General features: G+C 40.3%; 1 protein-coding gene across 7 annotated transcripts in view; it reads right to left on the reverse strand.

Annotated features, from left to right (window-relative positions):
- Positions 1-17568, reverse strand: part of ARL6 (ADP ribosylation factor like GTPase 6) — a 36253-nt gene extending 18685 nt beyond the window's left edge. Inside the window, exons 1-4 of one of the 7 annotated variants that reach the window (XM_061628048.1) lie at positions 17482-17568; positions 12649-12816; positions 9895-9956; positions 3773-3841 (exon numbers count right to left, since the gene is read on the reverse strand). In XM_061628048.1, coding sequence (XP_061484032.1) covers positions 3773-3841; positions 9895-9956; positions 12649-12771 — 254 coding nt within the window. In that variant the 5' untranslated portion in view covers positions 12772-12816; positions 17482-17568. The other 6 variants (XM_061628049.1, XM_061628047.1, XM_061628046.1 and 3 more) reach the window with 6 other exon arrangements.
- Positions 17569-22424: the final 4856 nt, after the last annotated feature.

A 22424-nucleotide genomic window follows, 5' to 3' on the forward strand; every position in this document is an offset into this window, starting at 1 on the left:
AGCTGGAGCCATGAGCTCCCTGTGCTCCAGCTGATTGCGCGCTACCGATCGCTGTCAGCTGGAGCGCAGCAGCTGGAGCTCCCCGCACTCCAGCTGATCACCCTGCTGGTGCCACCATATTACTGGAACACCGAAAAGTGGGTCACTGAAAAGCAGGGCCCTACTGTACTCCACTCCCAGCCACTGAACTCTGTAGCTCCTTCAAAATGATGGTTGGCCTCTCTATGGCTTCTCTCACAAGTATCCTTCTTCTAGTGCCGAGTCTTGTCAGTGCCTGGGTGGTACTTCCTGATTATTGATCCAACTGTGCTCAGTGGAATATTCAAACACTTGTATTACGTTATGCCTCACTTCTCAAGCATGCGCTTTCATTTCCCTTTAGATCCTTCAGATCCACAGCCTGACCAATGTTCCTTCAACAGTGGGGTTTTTATCCTGACAATATGACAGCAACTTTAATGGTTCACAGGTGGAGGCCAATGGTAAGGTAATGGTGTTCTCGATAGGGCAATTTCATTCATCTGTGTAAACTGGAAGCTTCCACAGCACAGAAGTTGAATACTTATGCAAGCAACATGTTTCAGTTTTTTATATTTCTTACAAACATTTCCTAACATAAAATCCATACCACTGTACAATAATTGATTTTGAGTTTGAGTGTTTCAAAATAAAATATCATACAGAACGAAATTACAATGTACCATTTGTAATTCAGCAATATGACAGCATTAGTCAGGGGTCTGATTACTTTTGCAAGGCACTGTATATTTGTAAATGTAAGGATCTTTCCCCCTAGCCGTAAGGGATCTCTTAAAAAAAAAGTATGTAACGAAAGACCACACATTTAAATAACAACCCCTGTCATTTTAATAATGATTTAAGTTTGATGTAAAATCCAGTTTCTAATTTATAAATACCAACAAAAAAGACGTTGGCATAATATATTCCCACACATCTAATATACAATTTCATACAACCATTCAAGAAAAAAAAAGTGAATTCATGTTAGATCAGAATAATCCCATATTGAGCTCAGACAAAGAATCATCAAGCTGGAAGAGATCCTAAAGTAATCTAGTCCAAGCTCCTCTTGATGCAGGAAATCCACCGCTACACCATCCTTGATAGGTGGCCATTCAGAATCTATTTAATCTTGAACAAAGGAGCCCACCAGATTCCAAGATAGCTTGTTCCATTGTCAAACAGTTTGCACTGACAGGACGTTCCTCCTGATATTTATTTGAAATCCCCTCTCTTTAAATTTGAAGATGTGGTTTGGGGTCCTACCCTCTGGAGCAACAGAAAACAAACTACGCCCCTAGCCAACAAAGAGGAAAGAATTAGGTTAACCAAGGGACACGCTATTAAATATTAAACTTCCTATTGCTGCCCTGGGCTCCTCTTGGGAGGAAGCATGGAATATAAATTTAATAACAATAATAATAATAATAAAATCTGCAGTGAGAAACTTAAAGCTGCATAGAAATAAGACTGTGATAGGGATTGCCTATTAATCCTGCCCTGATCGCAAGCTATTCCTGCTTGTGCCTGGGCAGCCCCCTGCTGGCTGAGGGAGGGTGCTTGTCCTCCTCCCAAATCCCCCAAGTATCTCCCCTACTCCTTCGTCCAAATAATTTATAAATATGTTGAACAACACGGGGCATAGCAGGATCTCACTTGTCACTTTTCTTCTGGTTGGATAGCATCAATCAACAGATACATATCCATGCCATCAAGACCACATTTTAAGAGTTTGTTCACAGTAATACTGAGGGAGGCCTTTTCAAAAGCTTTGCAGAAATCAAGCCATACTGTATCCACAGCATTCCCTTGATCTGCCAAACTAGTAACTCACTCTTTCATGTATGAGATAAGGTTAACATGATATGATTTGTTCTTGAGGAAACCCATGTTGGCTCTTTGTAATCAGTGTTGTTCTCTAAAGGTTTATATACTGACTGCTTAATTATCTGTTCTAGAGCCTTCCCAAGTATCAACAGCAAGCTGATTAGTTGGCAGATGTCTGGAACTTCTTTTTTTCCTCCTTTATGAAGATGGGGACAACATTTTTCTGTCTTGTCTTGCAGTACCTCATCTGATCTCTTAACATAAGTTAATAATTAAATCCCAGAGCTTAATTTGGCCTTCAATTGATTCCATACCTGCAATAATTATGAAATATAATACTAAAAATCTGCAGGATTCCTTATTTAGGAATTAACCTAAAGAAGATATTTTAAAGGGGTTGATCACTGCTGTTCCAGTTTGAATCAGCTGCTTTCTTGCTCATATTTAATCTAATTGGGTAATACTACCAAGTGAACAGAATAGTAACAGAACATTAATTCTGTTACCTCCTTTTATGCCATAATTCTTACCAATGTCTTATTTCTTCCAGCAAGATTACAAAGTCCTTTTTCCTCCACTGAATCCAAACAACCAAAATTGGAAGTCAGAAAAAGAAAATCTAGGGGGGGAAATATTGCTCATAGCCCAATTTTTTTAGACCATGAGATTTTAAATCTGGTCCACAATCGTTGTAATTAATCAGCAGCTTATCATTTATTTTGAATAAATGAGTTAATTATGAAATGAGCCAGATACAAGACGGGTCATAGTTTAAGTCCACTAGCAACTGCTGACTCCAACAGTCTCTCTGTGTCAATTTAGGAGGAAAATCCTTGAATAATTATAGCATGTTTACATCCTACACCTTGAGAAGTGAAACGAATCTATAAAGTTACACCAACCAGAATCTTGATAATATGTCAGTACAGAAGTACTTTTTATATCTGATGAGTTTGTCCCATGAAAAAATTATGCTGGAAAAAGACTGTTGATGCTAGGCATGTAAGAAAAAGTAATTTAGGAATTCTAACAGTTATTTTATATCCATTTTAATTTATGGGAAAAGAGTAAAGTTTCATCAACTTAAACACAAGAAAAACAAGTTTGATATTTCTCCACCAGTAATGTTGGAAGTGCCACTATCCTTTGAAGTTCTATCTTATTCTACAAAACAGAAAGAAAATTATCCTCTCCAAATTGTAAATGATTTCCAAATGCAAAGAGCCTTAAAGACAGCCATGTTGTTCATCATTTTAATGAAACCAGTTGTCTCAAATTACGACTTCCAACTGATATGCTAATTCTCTTAAACCCTCACAATATTCTCCCATAACTTTGTAATGTGAGATTATGCAATATTTATATTAAGCAACTTTTTCTGAAGCATTCATGGCTACTACATGTAAGTAAGTAAGTAATTTATTACAGTCAGAGATCAGTCTAAAATACACACAAACTCGGGTGATCACAAAACAAATATTATAACAGGACACGTTTAAAAGCAAAAAAACCCCAAATCTCAGGTCTATACTGGCTGTTATGGCTACTACATGGATTTGATGCCTCTGTACAGCAACACCTACTTTGTAAACCAGTTTTCACCAACCTGATGCCTGCAGATGTTTTGGACTACAACTCCCATCACAGTTGTACTGGCTGGAGCTGGCGGGAGTTGTGTCCAGAACAACTGCACGGTGCCAGGCTGGCACAGGCTGGTACAGCCTGCTGTACACTGGATAACTCTAAATTACTCTAAAGTATTCCTTTTTTACTTTTCAAGCTTATAAATATTATCTTAGTTGTAGCAGCAGTAGCATTATCATATTTTCCAATTACTCTGAGTTGCTTTCATAAATTTCACACAGAAATTATCAGAGGCTTGTTTCTGCATGTTTAAATACTTTACAGTAAAAAAAAACCTTACTTGTAGTAGTGTTCCCAAAGATTTCTGTATCTACCTTGTCCCGACATATCAAACACAGTGAATGACAAACTATAAACAAAGAGTAAAATATAATATTAAAACTGAAATGATTTAATGCCTTCACATAGGAGCTCTCGCTTCTTACTCATTACTGGACTGCTCATTTCATGTGTTTTTGATAGCATACCAGTTAATATGAAGCTTTAACTTTAGTTTTTAAGTTATCATATTCAACTAAACATCAAAACTGGCTACTTAACAAATAGAAATTTAGTAACAATGCATAGTTTTCTGAAAGCATATTAAATAAGAAATAAGTTCCAGTAAAACAAGACTTGCTTCTAAGTAAACATGTTTACTTGATACAGTGGTCACATCCACATCATTTATTTAAAACACTCTTACAACACATTTTTATGCATAGTTTATTGGTTTTTCAAAAATTTTCTGTAACAATACTTGAATGGTGGAAAAACAACTGAAAAACATGTCACGTCATAACAACATGATGAAAATCATAATATGGTTTTAAAAAGAGAAAAAAATATATAAAAAATAAATCAGAGAGAGAAGGGGTCAGATAGAGAAGGGGAATGGATGGGAGGGAACAAGCTCCAGCAGAGGACATATTGCATATCGATCATGCTTACAGCTCCACTAATAAAGTACTCAGGGTCCAGCTACAGTGTCTCTCCATCAATTTCCAGGACATTGGGATATAATAAAGTATAGCATAAACATCTGAAATTTTTAGAGACTTTCCTAGGACCAGGTTAATGTGAGTAAGGACTTCTGGCCAAAACGGGGCCACTACAGGGCAAGGCCAGATCATATGCTTTGGTGCTGCCCCTGCCTTACCACAATGCCAACATGAATCAGTAGAGATAATATACTTCTGACAGAAGTGACGTGGGGTCCAGTAAGCCCAAGTTTCTGCTGGATAAGACATAGTCTAAGGTCCAGGGAGCAGAACGTTACAACGCTGTCATTGTCTCAAATGTATGGGGAACTCCAGTTCTTTTCCAGTCCTTCATAAGGCCTCCCCATATCAAACTTCCCAGCACTCAAAGTTTTATAAAAGCAAATTCCAGAAATTGCACCAAAGTTATTAGATCCAGCAACAAATATGGAGTGTCAGAAGCACTCAAGGCCACTGGGCCATCAGTCAGGATCAGGAGGTGCTACAACTATAAATACTGCCCATCCGCTTAAGATGGCAGCCTAAACTGATCGTTTAGAAGGAAAGTCCACATCTTTAATTATCAGCTGATCCAAGGTAGAGAGGCCCCACAGCTACCCGTTTCACACCATCTTGCCCCCAATTTTAGTTCATGAGTTACACCATACAGTAAATTTCTTATGTGAGTAAGGATCAAATGAGTACTTCATAGCTAGCTGTCTCCAAACCTCCTTAACTGCCACAATTGACAGTGGAGAGTGAACCCCCCAACTATATTTTGAACCCAGTGTGCTCCAGCCAGGCACTGGAGACATATAAAGAGACTCAAAAGAAGCCCATGGCATAGAATGAATAGGTACAGAATTATTTCAGCACTAATGTCCTTTAGAATCAAAATTCCCAATTAAGTCAATTCAGTGGGGCACAATCAAATGTTCCAGGCCCTGCAAAAGCCCAGGGGGAAATGATAGTCCAGGGGCATGAGTACTGATTTAGCCCAGCTGATAATATATCCAGAGAGGCACCTAAAGTTATTGAGAGCCATCAAAGCAGGGATAGACCTCTCCAGGTTTGTGACAAAAAGTAGCATATCATCAGCATACCATACCACTTTATGTTCCTCACCTGCCACCTTAAAACTGCCGATATCAACACATTTATGAATGGCACAAGCCAAAGGTTCTAAACATACATCAAAAAGTAACAGTGAAAGAGGCTGTCCCCCGCCCCAACAAGAACAGAGGGGAATATATCCCATTAGTCAACGCTCTTGACTGAGGCCACAAGTAGAGCAACTTCACCCAATTGGAGAACTCCTGATGAATTCCAAAGGCTTCAAGGGTTTAAAGTAGGAAGGGCCAAAGGATCTTATCAAAGGCCTTTTCCACATTAAACAAGAGAATGGCTGAAGGAAGATTGTGTTATTCAGGGCTACAAGACTGACTAACAACCTGAGGTTGTCTGCCCCCAACGCTGCTGCAGAAATCCCACATGGGCTGGGTGAATATAACTAGCAATCACTTCCTGCAACCTGCCTGCCAGAACTGCAGTATGATTTTTTGTGTCCACATTTATCAGAGAAATTGGTCGAAAAGTAGCACATAAAAAGGGGTTCTTATCAGGTTTAGGGAGGATAGAAATGTATGCCTCATATAAAGAATGGGGCAAAGCTTCCTCTTGCTGAGACACTTCATAAATACAAAGTAATTTCAGGGCCAGAAACCTAGATAGGTATTATGCCATTCAACAGGAAAACTATCCGGACCTGGCACCTTGTCATTATACATGTTTTTAATGGTTTTCTGCACCTCTCCTACCTCAAAGGTTCCTCAAGATAGGCAACCTGATGTGCATCCAGCTCCAAATAGAACTCAAAAACTGAGCGCTGATCTCCCTTGAGTTAACATGTGCCTTGTTGGCTTCATCCCTGATTAAAAGCATATGATTCCAGGTCCTCATGTGGCACAAACGATAAGGCCCGCAGCTTGCCTGGCCATTCTCCCCATTCCCAGTATGTCTCTTTCAGGCAGGACATGGCAAAATCCACTTCAGCTGCCACAAAAGAATTAAAGTCACCCTTAGCTTTACACAAAGCCATGCATAAAAGCCTTAGAGGCATCTCATTCCATTGCAAGTGAACCAGCAGTTCCTTAATTGAGTGCAAAAAGGTCCCTAAATTCAGTTGACATTTGGGTTACAAATACCTCATCAGATAGCAAAGAGGTATTGAGGCATCAGATCAGGTGTGGAATAGTAGTGTGGTCAGGCCGAAAACAAAGGGAAATGGGAGCACGATCAGAGATTGCTATCAAACCAGTTGTACAAGCCTCTACCATAGACAAAAGAGTAAAATCTGTGAGAAAATTGCCCAGTTGGAAGCAGTTCTGATGGACAGGTGACAGGAAGGAGTAGACTCTAGCAGAAGTGTGCAGCATATGCCACACATCAACCAGTTCTGTATCTTCCATGTAGGAAGACAACATGGAGTGCACTCTTCCGAAAAAAGTACAGGGTGGAGGGGTATTGCAATCCAGTATTGGATCTACGAATTCATTAAAAACACTCCCCAAAATCACATGCACATAATCTAGGGTAGCAAGGTGGCGAAAACAGTCATGTAACATTGAAAGGTCAGACACATTAGGACCATAAATATTCACCAAGGCACAGGGTTTGTCAGAGATGGTAGCTATTAGGATAAAATAATGCTCCTCCAGGTCAACAATACTCTCAGTCACAGAAATTAGGGCCTTTCTGTGACGCAATATTACCACCTTTTTGGATTTCTTAAGACGAACCACTGGCATATACCTCCCCAACCCAGTCTATGCAAAGCCGGTCTCCCTTCTCCATAGGCAGGAGTGTTTCTTATAAGAAAGCAACATCTGCCTCCATTTTTTAAAAGATTGCACAGGACCTAACACCATTTATTAGCAGAACCCAAACCCCTCACATTCCAGCTAACACTCTTGAATGACATATTATAGATTGAAAAAGAAAAATACCCATGGTGGCCAGAGAAGAGTGAAACAGAAAACATGGAAGATAGGTAAGGACCTTTGACAAGGGCTAGGGCTCATCCACTTGAGAAGGGTTGTTCTGCACTGTTTGGAGATGTCATAATAGTTGATGAACCATACGGATGTCTACTGTGCGCTGATCAGCTCCTAAACCAAGAGGCAGGAAAGGGAAATATGGAAGCAAAACAACTCTCCAACTCTGCAGATAAGTTTATCCAGGTGTCTGGGGATGCTGGAGTCAAGTGGAAGAATGGGAAGAGGAGGGAGATTTGGAATACAAAGAAGAAGAAAAAGTGCAATACACCACCAAGCAAAAACAGCCCCATTCCAGACAGCAGGCTGTGCCAAGGAGGGCAGGGAGCTGAGGGGAGACAGTCAAAAATCTATAAAAGCCAAGCAAATAAAACAACCTGGTAGTCACTTCACAGCAAGGGCAACCACACTAGTCATTGAGACCAATCAGCCCAAGATGGGCTCATAGGAAGGGAGGGGAAGCTCAGTATGAGAAGGGTGGAAAGAACACACAGAGAGGAACAAGAAAAAGAAGGGGAAGAGAAGTCAAAGAAAAATAGAGAAAAAGGGGAGTCACAAAAGTGAGCAAATGAAAATGGGAGGAGAGGACATTAGTGAATAAGCAAGTAGAGGGATATAAACAAAGAAGCAATGTGCCTTGATCCATGCAAGGAAAAAGGAGGAAATATCAACCCCCCCAAGGGGGGGGAAACCTACCAGCAATAATTCAGAGAAGAGGGGCAATACAAGAAAGGTTACAGAGCAATGATGGCACCACTAGAAATAAGAGTACTGAAAGATGCACTATGAAAAACTGACAATTAGGATAACTCAAATACCGAAGTAAAAGAAAGCCTACCCCACACACTACTTTTCAGCGGGATGAGGGGTAGTATGAATGAGGACACAAAAAACAAGAAAGAAGCACTTCTTACATCATAGCATATTCAAAATGAAAAAGTCCCAAGAAATTTTTTTTAAAAAAAGAAATGTAGGGGAAAGATCCTCCCTGTATTACTGCATACAGGAGTAACAATGTGGTGATAACAAAAATGACAGTAAAAGAGAAGACAAAATAGCATGAATACTAGCAAGAATAACAACTCTGACAGGTATAACAGAGGAACATCACCAATCAGAGGAGGAACAAGACAGTTACTCTTTAACCGTCATGGCTTCTTCCAAGGAATCCTGGGATTTGTAGTTTACCCTTCACAGAGAGCTACAATTCCCAGCACCCTTAACAAACTTCCCAGAATTCTTTGGGGGAAAGCCGTAACTGTTAAAGTGGTCTAAGAATGCCATCAGTGCACGGTGTGGATGTAACCTGAGTATCAGGATATTAAACTAATACATAGTGATCATAGTACTCCACCACCTGGTCCATACACATACACCTGGAAGCAAATTCTACTCTGTGGGATTTATTTCTCAGTACATGTGCACAGGATGGCACAGTTAGGCTTTGCAACCTCCTAATGATTTATCTCCAGCCAGAGCTTCTAAAATTTATATATAACCTAAATTTGGCAACAGAAATTGAGACGTTTGCCATGTTTGCTTTCCCATTCCAATGCAGAAATTTTTAAATAGCCCTTCATTAACTTCATCAAATTTCCAGGGCTTGAAGTTACCACTGATCAGCTGATGCCACCGACATCAAGCTCCACTTTCTGCTGGGATTGGCTGTACTATGGAGTTCCCCATGAGGAAGCCTAGCCAATCCCACCTGGCTTGCTCTCACTGCCAATCAGTTGATTGACAGAGACAGGACGTCCTCCTTGCCAATACATAATTGCCAGCACACTTTAAGGCTCCCATTGGGCACTGCCATCTATATTTCCACTTGCTACATATTTTATGTTACATGTGATGTCAGGTGTGGGCAGGTGGCTGTGATTTTGGAGAAAATAGCCTTGTGGGCCAAGCTGGGATCTGTGCCGGGCCTAATTAGGCCTGCAGGTCAGTTTCCCCACCCCTGTTGTAAGGCAAAATATATTCTTGAAACTAAGACAACTTTCAAATACATTTTTGTTATGGCATGAGGTATGCTGCTCAGAGGAAAATGTCAAAAATGCCACTAGGCATGCTTGAGCTTCCAGGTTCTTGGACAATGTTTTCTTTTAAGACTAGCTAGAAAGAACTTCCAACATTTAATTTAATAAAAGAAAAGAAACTTAACTGCAACAATATTACTAAAATATTTGAAACCTTTTCTATAAGAGATTCAGGCCTTGGTAACTTGTGATTCCTTCCCAACAGGCTTCTCATAATGATAATACAGCTACACACAGCATGGCATGGAGATACGACAAGTCAAATGCTAATAATACAACCTTTTAGAAAGACAATTTTCTTGTCTAACACATAACTATATAGATTATAAAAATATTGAAATAAAAAAGTCTTACCTTGATGTCTTGAATTTTTCTATACTGAATCCTATTGTGGGAACAATATCTTGAGTTTGAGCCTTTAGAAGAAGAATATTGTCTTATCAACAAATTCATGTTCAGTTTTAATACTAAAAATCAGTAACTCATACATTCTCTCTTGATCTAAACAATATTTTAAAATGTCAAATGGTCTCATGTAAATCCTCCCCATGGCTCACTATGACTCATTCTCTTCATGCTAAACTAATGCTGTCAAAGCATGTAAAGCAGCACTGTGGCTTTGTATTAAAGGTATTTAATTCAGTATAATGTTTCTGTGTTGGTGGCAAAGAACAGTAGAATTAATGGCAATGGAAAGTGCAGCAATTAGACAGCAAGTACATTTGGCTGGATCCATACTTAGAGAAGACCTGTTCAAATCAATTGGACATAAGGTTAGTAATGGTCCTACTGAAAGTATGACTAGGCTTGGATCCAACACATGGCATCTACTGTTTCTTTTTTACTCATGCATGATTGGAAGCTGAATTACTGGATCAAGGAACACTGAACTGTTTAGGACCCACATACCTTCTGGGATTCTTTTAAAAATGCATTAAAGACAACGTACTATGTTATAGCTTTTCATGTGCCTAGAACATTATATCCTTTAACAAGTCAGCCTATATTTAAAAAAGAAAATTATCTTAATCGTTTGCTGGTAAATATGGAGAACTGATACATCATGAGTTAGCACTGAATGTATATTGTGTATCTTCAGAAATGCTTTAGCAAGTGATGCAATAATCAAGCATGAAAATTTCCATGAACCGGTGTTTTCTTGGCCCTGCTCCTCCCAACAAAACACAGCTCCTCATCTAATAACAGATGCCACTCCTAAAATTCTCCCAAATTGTACAGTCTGTTGGGTGATACAGGATGGCATCTGCTTTTGGAAGGGGATCTGAGAGCCCTGCAACGCATGCAGAGCTCAGCACATGTCCTCTGTACAGCACAATTCACATTTAATGCTAAGCCAAACCATGGCTAAGTGTGAACAAGTAAGTGTGCATCTATTCAAAGCAAATATCACAGCCACTTTGCTCCTCCTGTGGTCCTGCTCTTGCTGTACTATCTGTAGCTAAACCACAGTTTGTCTTAGTCTCGCATCCAAACCTAGGCTTCCCCAAACAAACAACGAGCAGTAAACCAAGAACAACACTGGCTACAGTTCATGGATTGTTTAGAGTGAGACAAACCACAAGCCTGTGTTTGGATGTAACACTAAGCTAAACCATAGTTCAGCTCCAGATAGCGTGGCGGCAGCAGGAATCAAGTAGCCATGATTTTTGTTCTGAGTAGACAAATCCTTGCTCATTCCCACTTAGCTCTGATTTAGCTTAGCATTTAGGTGCTAACAAGGCCAATGACTAAGTACTTACTTTTGTATCTAATATGGCTTAACAAAACCAAGTAGCTGTTCTGTACTAGTTGAAAGTAACAGAAACTGGTGTATTAATGCTTTGCTTATAGTTGTTTCATTTTTAACACAATATCTAAAAATACCTTAATGGCATCTTCATTGTTGCCCTGTATTTAAAGCCAATGGGTATGGGACTGAAGGTATTATTTAAGGAAAAGCTATTTAAAGAAAAGCTTAAATAGCATTTAACATATACATATCTGCTTACGTGCACAAGTGTGACACACACACACACACACACACACACCCTGCATTCACTGCCTAAGCATTGGCTTAATCAACCTAAAATTAGTTGACATACCATAGAAAACACAAAAGTGAGCAACAATAAATCTGTTTATTTCCAGCTAAACGATATTACATCTTCATTAATGTTTAATGTTAACTTTTAATGTTAACTGTTTTTATGATGTTTTAAAGTTTTTTTAGTGCTTTTGTTCGCCACCCTGGGCTCCTGCTGGGAGGAAGGTCAATCAATCAATCAATCAATCAATCAATCAATGTCTACTATTTCTTGTTTATCTCCTGAAAATATAGTGCTTACTATTTCCATTTAATTCATTTTTAGATATGCTCTGCTATTCTATATTAAAATAAGAAAGCATTTTTTCTTCTTCATTGTACGGCTAAAGCTGCAATTCTAAACCCACTTGCTAGGGAGTAAGTTCCTTTGAATAACAGAACTTCCTTCTAAATAAACATGGACAGAAGCTTTAAAATCACACACAGTAAGTATATCTAAAGAAAACTCCCATTTGTGCTTTTTGTTGTTATGTGCCTTCAAGTAGATTACGACTTACGGTGACCCTATGAATTAGCAACCTCCAACAGCATTTGTTGTGAACCACCCTGTTCAGATCTTGTGAGTTCAGGTCTGTGGCTTCCTTTATGGAATCAATCCATCTCTTGTTTGGTCTTCCTCTTTTTCTACTCCGTTATGTTTTTCCCAGCATTATTTTCTAGTGAATCATGTTTTTCATCTGTATTCATCTGTATCTATATTTCATCTGTATTTTCTAGTGAATCTTTTCTAGTGAATCATGTCTTCTCATTATGTGTCCAAAGTATGATAACCTCAGTTTCATCATTTTAGCTTCTAGTGATAGCTCTGGTTTAATTATCAAAAATTAAAAATAATACAGCGAGCTACTTATTCCAGTGTATACAAATCAATTCTATCTTGAACATTAGTATTCCAATGTGGTACAAATAAAATCCATCTTTCTATAAATGTAGCCAATGATGAGCATCATCTTTTCAACAAGATTTGGCGAATAAACTGGTAACATCCTAAAAAGACTACTTACATTAGATGGTTTGAGCTTATTAATAATTGTTGTTTTGCCACTATTGTCCAGTCCGAGGCACAAAACATGAACTTCTTTCTTCTTCAGACCAAGCCAGCCTGCTAGTTTGTCAAATAATCCCATAATTTTGATTGAATAGCACAGTCAACTCTGTGTATGCAAATATACCTATTTAAAACAGTTGCAATTATTGTAGATGGACATAAAGACAAAGATCTTCAGACATTTTAATACATACACACAAATAATTCTGAGAGAAAATGGTTTCAATCTGTGTCAGCAGGTTGGTTAATTTAAGCACATAGAAGATAAGCTGATTATTTGGGAAGAGTCTTGTTGCCAAAGCAGTCTGGCTGCTTATCGTCCTGTCTAAAGCATAATTATCTTCAGTTCTCTGGATAAATGTGTCATCACAGTTCATCATATTTTGTGCAACCAGGTTAGTGAATTCATTTGCAACAAATTATTTCTAAAGCAATTAACAGATTGCAATTATTTTCTATAATACTGTCAAATAATAGAATGAGAATCCTAAGAGCATCTGTTTCCCCAGTTATGATGGGGAAGCATCATCTAAGAACATCTGGTCAATCCCTAGGGCAGAACTCTCTATGCACAGATCCACATTTCCATTTAACACACATCATATACAAGCAGAGAGAAGCACCAGAACTGCCTGCCTATTACATTGATCATTTCAAAAACATTCAACTCTCAAGCAACTGAGACAAGTCACATCACACTCATTACATAAAACTCGGCAAAAGTTTCACTCACTAATGAAAGGGGTTATAAATTATCTTACATCACTTACAAAAATATCAATATTTCATTATATTTATCAGCCCTATAAAAATGCAAGTGGGGCTACAGATGAGCAGCTATGGGTCTGTAGATTATGTTCAAAGTCTATACACAAAATGACAAGTTTATCTGCCAACTGCACTTATTTGGTTGCATAATACTGTCCACCTGACATGTGAACTGGGCTCAACAGTCTTGTAGCTCTGTTCTGAATTCTGACCCGCTGGAGAAATAAAGAGGAGCTAGTTTGGATTTGCTTTCCTTATCAGCAGCCTAAGAAATCTTATTTATTATTTATTTATTTGTTAAATTTCTATACCGCCCGACTAGCATAGCTCTCTGGGCGGTGTACAACAGAGAAATAATACAACAAAGAAATATAAATATACACAGTATATAAGTAGCCAAACAATAATAATAAACAACAAACTAATGAAAACATCTCAATAAATATACAATTAAGCAATCCCCACACACTTCACAACAGTGTCTAACAAAAATATGCTGTAGTCCAAATAACAGCAAAAATGAATCTCCAAAATTAAATCTTGACCCCAAAAACAACTAAAAAACAACTAACCCCAGTAGTCTATAGACATCCCGAGCAGCAGGTTCACGCGCACATACACACACACACGGTCTCTGGCCCCTTCAGCAGTTGCTGTTTTTGTAGCTGGAGAGAGACAGGACCCCACCCTTCCAGGCCAGGTGGAAATTAGCCAGAAATGCAGGGAGCAGGTCTTGCAGAAACTCACACAGGTAGATGGTCTTTGGCCCCTTCAGCAGTTGCTGCTTTTGTAGCTGGAGAGGAACAGGGCCCCACCCCTCCAGGCCAGGTGGAAATTAGCCAGAAATGCAGGGAGCAGGTCTTGCAGAAACTCACACAGGTAGATGGTCTCTGGCCCCTTCAGCAGTTGCTGTTTTTGTAGCTGGAGAGAGACAGGGCCCCGCCCTTCCAGGCCAGGTGGAAATTAGCCAGAAATGCAGGGAGCAGGTCTTGCAGAAACTCACACAGGTAGATGGTCTCTGGCCCCTTCAGCAGTTGCTGCTTTTGTAGCTAGAGAGAGACAGGGCCCCACCCTTCCAGGCCAGGTGCAAATCAGCCAGAAATGCAGGGAGCAGGTCTTGCAGAAACTCACACAGGTAGATGGTCTCTGGCCCCTTCAGCAGTTGCTGCTTTTGTAGCTGGAGAGAGACAGGGCCCCACCCTTCCAGACCAGGTGGAAATCAGCCAGAAATGCAGGGAGCAGGTCTTGCAGAAACTCACACAGGTAGATGGTCTCTGGCCCCTTCAGCAGTTGCTGCTTTTGCAGCTGGAGAGAGACAGGGCCCCACCCCTCCAGGCCAGGTGGAAATCAGCCAGAAATGCAGGGAGCAGGTCTTGCAGAAACTCACACAGGTATATGGTCTCTGGCCCCTTCAGCAGTTGCTGCTTTTGCAGCTGGAGAGAGACAGGGCCCTGCCCTTCCAGGCCAGGTGGAAATTAGCCAGAAATGCAGGGAGCAGGTCTTGCAGAAACTCACACAGGTAGATGGTCTTTGGCCCCTTCAGCAGTTGCTGCTTTTGTAGCTGGAGAGAGACAGGGCCCCACCCTTCCAGGCCAGGTGGAAATTAGCCAGAAATGCAGGGAGCAGGTCTTGCAGAAACTCACACAGGTAGATGGTCTTTGGCCCCTTCAGCAGTTGCTGCTTTTGTAGCTGGAGAGAGACAGGGCCCCACCCTTCCAGGCCAGGTGGAAATTAGCCAGAAATGCAGGGAGCAGGTCTTGCAGAAACTCACACAGGTAGATGGTCTTACTTCAGTTTACTTAAAGTGCTCAATTTCTTCTACATGAACAATGGCAAAATAAAGCATAAAATATATATCATTGCAAGAGAAAACTGAATAAAACAACAAATATGTTAACCGCACCTTGGGACAATGGAAGAGTGAGTTCACATAGAGTGTCCATCAACCAAATAATGAAGGACGAAGAAAGCCACAGAGTAGACTAATGGGAAATGGAAGCTGCCTAGTGTTCACAGGAAAGGATAGCAAAGGTGAAAATGCCGTGGGAGGAGGCCAGGAAACGTAAGTTCTGGTTCATACATAACTCTAAGCCATTGTCTCACATACAAACCAACAAACCATCCATGGTTTGTTTTTCCGAAGTTTGGCTTGTTTTCCAGCAGTTGTTGCCTTCTGCTTTTGTAGTCTTGTGAACACTGGGGGTTGGGCAGCCAAAAAAAACATGGTCAAGGAAGGGTGCTGGGTTCATATGTAAGAACAAGCCATACTTAAAATCAAGTTTTATATACCAACAAGAAACCATAGCTTCAGTTCAGAGTTTGTTGGCAATAAAGAAACTATAGTTAAACCACTGAACAGGTTTTGCACAAAATACTAAGCCATGGTTACTAAACCATAGTTTATTAAAGCATGGCTAAGCATTAAGTTTTAATCAAGCCACAATGCAACAGTTGGTAACTGTGGGCCTCTTGACCCGTTGCCAGCATTTCTGGGGTAAAGGCAGGTTACAAGAATCAAAAACACAACTGCATAGACTGTTACCTTCCAAAGTTTTTGTTTGTTTAATCAAGGGAAATTTGTTTGTACTTGTATTCCCTTACAAAAGGCCACTCAAAAAAACTTCCATACTGCAACTCATCAAAGCAGTCAACTCAGTCTGAAGCATGAAAGTTTTTCCACGCAGCTTCTACTAAGCAAGAGCCAGTGTGGTGCAGTGGTTAGAGTGTTGGACTACAACCTGGGAGACCAGGGTTCGAATCTCCACACAGCCATGAAGCTCACTGGGTGACCTTGGGCCAGTTACTGGCTCTCAGCCTCAGAGGAAGGCACTGGTAAACCACCTCTGAATACTGTGAAAACCCTATTCATAGGGTTGCCGTAAGTCGGGATCGACTTGAAGGCAGGCCATTTCCATTTTTTTCAACTAAGCAGTATGCAAGTACAAACTGAGATTCCCTTGATAAACATTACAGTTATTAGATATCCTATGAGAAAGCCTGGTTTTTTTATGCGAAAATGTTCACTTAGCGAGCACACTTGAACAGTACATGCATACAATCCCATGCATGTCTATTCAAAAAAGGAAGGCCCATTTAATTCTTTGGGACTTAACTCCTATGTTGTATGCACAGGATTGCTGCCTTAACATGTAATCCTATCAATCTTGGTTGAGGATAAACTCTTTTCAACTTAGTGATAGTTTCTTCCAAGGAGGCATGAATAAAGATTGGCTTGCAAAGTGGCAGGTTTTAAGCTTCTCCCAAAGGGCCATGAAACTTGCTGCAGCTCTTGCTCCTATACAGAAACCCATAGCATATGTGTATGTGTGGTCCCCTCATCCCTTAGAAGTTGCCTGCACAGCTACTCGGTTGAGGGAAGCAGAACAGCCAAAGCCCAGAATCAAAAAGAGGCAGAGATAATAATAACAGAGCAACTACAAGAAGCACTTCGCTGTAGTTTCTCCATCTTGACCAGCAAAGAGGATTCATCCTTCTGACTCAACCCAGACATCAGAATTTTGATCTAAAGACTCAGGGTGGTGTCGTGGTTAGTTAGAGTGACAGATTGGAACCATTGAGAACTGGCTCAAAAATCCCTCCTCACTCGTGAAGTTCATTAGACGGACCTGAGCCAGTCACTCTCTTAGCCTCGCCTATCTCACAGGATTGTTGAAATGATAAAATGGAAGGGAAGAACAGCACCACATACACTGCCTCTAGGTTGTCAGAGAAAATACACGGTACAGCTATAATAATAACTGGTTAACTCCAGACTCGTTGACAAGGAGACCCACCCCCAATACCGGTTCAGACTTGCCCCTGAGGGAGAAACCTTGCTTGCACATACTCCCCTTATTTCCTATCGCTCCTCTGTGGGCGGAAAAAACTAACTACCCAAACGCCGCCGGCACTACTCACAAAACGAAACTCAGCTACCGCCAACCAGGCCTTGAAAGAGCGACAACCCCCCCCCGCACACATTCTCCCAACGCCTGCGTCGTTTCCTAGGAGATTGAATCACCGTATGAGCCACGCCCTCGAGGAGGTCCTTTTTCTGCTTCTTTTTGACGATACTCTTTCCATGGTCATCCATAGCGCCAGGGACCGCTGTTGCCAGGAGGGGGGGGGAGGGGAGAGAGAAAATCACCACAGACCCAATGATAGACTCACACACTCTATCTAACGTTCAGTTTCAGGGTTCGACTATTTTCTTCCATAAAAAAAAATTGGTGAAGAAATGCTGTGATTGGGCAGTAGCAGAGATAGGAGTTCGTGTTTTGTTTAACTTTCGTCTTAGTTCGTGTGATTTTTTTTTTAAAAAACTATGTTTTAAACATATAAAAGTACAGAGCATCTGCATGCAAGTCCATAAAATACAAGGCTTCTGCATTTGGTTGAGCCTACCTATTTAATATGCATTTAAGCTCTAATTATCACTGATTGTAATTCTTGTATCTCATTGCTATTCAATTCCCACATTACAGTTTTCTGCTTTACATATCTGCATGCGAATTAAAGTTTCACCTCATCCATCTGATGAAGTGGGCTTGACTCCATGAAAGCTTATGCCATAATAAATTTGTTAGTCTTTAAGGTGACACACAGTTAAACCATGGAATTCACTTCCACAGGAGGTAGTGATGACCACCAATTTGTATGTCTTTAAAAGAGTATTAGACAAATACATGGAGGATAAGGCTATCAATAGCTATGAGTCATGCACTACCTCCATGGTCAGAGGCAGTATATTTCTGAATACCAGTTGCTGGAAACTGCAGTCTTGCACTCAGATCCTGTAGGCATCTGATTGGCTGCTGTGAGAACAGGATGCTAGACTAGCTGTCAGCTGATGCTAGACAGTCTGAGGGCTCTTGTGTAAAAGGGCTTTTTGCCTGGAAACCCACCCCAATCTCTAACTAACTTCTAACTAATGGACTGCATTGTAGGGCAGTCCTAAGCCACTCTCTCCTAGCCACAGTCTCCTCTCCTCCCCACCCTTCAATGTGAGAATAATTAATTGCATTCGGATGGCAATTTAAACAATGTATAAAAACCTTTTCCCCAAAATCCACGCATAGTAGGACTTGAGTTAAAAGAGCAAGAACTCCTATCTTTGCTGCTACTTTACATTGGGTGGGAAAGAAGAGACGCTGCTGCCCAATCACAAAGAAACTGAATGAGTAGCTCTCACTTCAGCCCCACGGAGACCCAAAAATTGCGTTCACAGACAACCTGGTTGTATAATGGAATGACTTACTCTACATTTCTTAAATCTATGAGGATCGCAAGCACTGAGGATTATGACAACAAAGAGGTATACAAATTGAGTGCCACAAAGAGCTTCCTTCCGATTTGTATTCCAATGCTTCATATGCGGGACGAGAATAGTGGAAACGTGTAGCAGTGCAATTTTTTAAATAAAACAGACAGGTTTTCAGGCTCTTCTTCCTTGGTAATCATAACTTCTCTGGCATAACTTCCAGAGAGAGAGTTGTATTAGTGTTGGCGTGGAAAATTCTCCCTCTTCTGAGGTTTATGTCTGTTATAAAAAAATGTATCTCTCCCTAATCTTTTAGGCTTGTGCTAAGTATGTGTTAATTCTTGGCAAAGCAATGACATCTATAATCTGTTGTAACTGCCTTACTTTATCTAGAACAAAGACAGAGTCATGTTCCTTTTAGAGACGATTTCAATGATGCATTTAACCACTGGTCACAAAGTGTCTGTTTGAAGGGGTGATAACATTAGGGTAAGATCTAACAAGAACAGGAAGACAGAAAGGATGAGACTTCACCTTCTGTTTCTTTTGAACATGTATGTTCCCTATATTACGTCTGTTTACATCCTTGTTTGATGACTCTATCTTTTACAATGTTTACTGCTTGCCATGCCATGTTGATCTATAAATTGTTGCTGTTTCCTGAATAAAGTTGTCTTTCTGACCAAGGTTGCACTCTCGGTTGGACTGAGAAGCTTCTTTGGGGCAGTTAGAACCTTTGATCAAAGTTCCATTGTGTTTGGATCATGTTTTCCTTCCTCACTCGATTCAGGGTCTAATTGCAGCTCGTGTCTTACCTGGGAAAGGTGGCACAGCGAGATAGCCATTGAGATCTCACCCATCTTTAGTACCTTCAAGGCTAACTCATTTATAATTATGGCATAAATCTCTGTGGCTATTTGAAGACAATGCATCTGATGAAATAGACTCCGGTCCATGAAAGCATTTATTTATTCATTCATTTAATATTCCACTGTTTTTCCACAGAATTCAAAGGGGCATACATGGCTCTCCCCTCTCACATCCTCATAACAAGCCTGTGAGACAGACCTGGCTAAGAGGAACTGACTGCCCAAGATCATCCACTGAATCTGGGGTGCCTCCAAAGGATCTATTTATTGAGCTTTCATCTTGATTTGTTTGCAGGGAGATTAGGTTATGTTTTGTTAAAGCCAGTGCTATTCCACATTTTCCAGTGCATTTTCTGTCACTTCCCTTTGCAAAACATCTGCTTTGGGGTGGGTGGGGACGTGGTCTGGTTGTGCAAGACCCCCCAATCAACTATGTTGTTGTTACCATTTATTACCCACCCCAAAGTTCCCAGGGTGGATTACAACAGTGTTAAAAATATGACATTAAAAACAGTTTAAAACAACCTAAAATCCCAAAATATAATTGCACAACCTGAATGTGCCAGTATGTGGTTTAAGCCCATCCAAAACTCGTGACAGTCTGGAAGTGCCCTGGCTCTCCTCTTTGTTGTTTTCATTCAAGTTATTTGTTTACTGGGAATTCCTCCATCACTGTTGGGACAAAACTTTTAGGATTTTAATCTTTTGTTTTAAAGAAGGTGATTGATGGTCAATGAAAGAAAGGAGAATGAGGATAGTGAGGAATTAAAAGATGGATAATTTTGTTTACACATAAGAGTTACAAAGAATAAATGTTTTAGAAACTCAGAGCATCTACCTATTCTCAGTCTAAGTAATACTGTTTGACTGGCAGGATGTAAAGAAGCATTTCTCTCTATTTTGATTATACAATTTGATTTGCCAGAGAGAGAAAAAAAAAGATAACTATAGCTAGAAATAATAAAAGAGATTATGGATATTGGGGCTGTTGCTATGTCTTTAAGAGACTAACTTTCCTACCAAAGACACATTTTTTGAAAAGTAAGTCCCACTGAATCTGGTGGTACTTCTTACTCCCAAGTAAGTATGCACCGGATCGTAGTTTATTGGAACACTGTGACAGTACAGATGCAGGAGAAGTGTACTATGGCTTTAAAACAACCCATACTGTTATTCTCTCTTTGATGGGGAGAGCAATTATCTCATGCCTTTAAAGGCATGAAAACTCTACCCCACATGTTTAACACTCTGTTGTTTGTTTTCTACTGGGGGGGGGTAGAAGGATATGATGCTTCAACAAAAGACCCTATAAATTACACCCGTGTCTTTAAAATGTAGATTATGGGTAGAAACTCCAAGGGAGATTTCCATCACCCTTGTCTCACAGATGGAAAATTCTACAAACTGCAGCTGGAAACCTGAAATCTTATAGAAAGGTTCCCAATCTTATACATGTCTGCTCAGAAATAAATAACCCCAGAGTTCAATAGCATTTTCAACCAGGTAAGTCTGTATAGGATTGCAGCTTAAATGTTGTTGATTTTTCTAGAGGAGGGAACATAATTCAGTTGTTCAAAGCACATGCCTTAGGGATAGTCAATGTGGTAATCTCCACTTGTTGTTGCATTACAGCTCCCATCATGTCTGACCATTGGCCAGGCTGGCTGGCTGGCCATTATAGGAACTGGAGTCCAATAGCAAGAGCAGGGCATCACATAAGGCAGTGGTTCCCAAACTTCTCCTCCCGAGGACCGCTTGAAGATTGCACAGGGTCTTGGTGGACCACTTAATGGTTTTTCTGCCTGTTGTAGCAATTGTAATGTACTGTGCTAGATGCTCTATGATTTTTAATTGTGAATTGATTTTTACAATTAATTGTATATATTGTATTTTATTGTATAACAGTTTGAATTCCATAGAAATAAACAAAAAAAGCAACACAATACAATAAAAAATCAACATATTTAATGTGATAGATGTGCCATCTTCCATCTTCAACCATAAATCTACAGACATTCCACGGACCACCTAAATGAAGCTAATGGACCACAATTTGGGAACCCATGGCACAGGCTATTTCTGATTATAAACTCAGGTAACACAGAGGAAAAGATCTCTAGCTGACTTGGGGGAGCCAGGACCAGACAAAGGGCTCTTCCGACAACCTGCTTATTGAGCATTCATTGTGATTTGTTTGTGCAGAGGTTATGTGATATCATAATTATCCCACACTTTACTCCATTTTCCTATCATTCTGCTTACCACAAAAAAATCAGATTTTTGTTTTGTTTTTGAAAGTGGGTATTGCGCAATCTAAATTTGTCGGTATATTATGAACTCATATGTGCACAATACCATTCTGGGTGGCTACAATAGTAGACTGACGGAACAGTGCTTTAACTGCACATCGGCATCCACCTACCCTAGACAAATAAAACTGAAAATGGTTCACAAGGTGTTGAGCCCAGCTTCCTTGTGTAGAAAAAAAATCTGGCTTACTGAAATATATATCCAGAAGCTGTTCCAGTTTCCAGTGTGAAGCTCTGGAACAGTTATATTTTAGTTGTGGAAGCTTGGGGGTAAACAGTAACCACTCCATATGATCATAGGAGGCTGCCTTATAGGGAGTCAGCCATTGATCCATCTAGTTTAGCATTGCCAACATCGGGGAGGGAACCCCTCCCAGCCTGTGGGCCACATTGTCTCATGAGCAAACTTCTGGGGGCTGCATGCCAGTGGTGGGCGTGGCCTGACAGAGGCAGAAGCGTGTGCAGCAACAGATGCGGCTCTGACCTTAGTAAAGTAGGCCACATTCCAGCCATGCAGATTTGAGAG

Source organism: Rhineura floridana, chromosome 5 (assembly GCF_030035675.1).
Source record: "Rhineura floridana isolate rRhiFlo1 chromosome 5, rRhiFlo1.hap2, whole genome shotgun sequence".
Taxonomy (NCBI): Eukaryota; Metazoa; Chordata; class Lepidosauria; order Squamata; family Rhineuridae; genus Rhineura; species Rhineura floridana.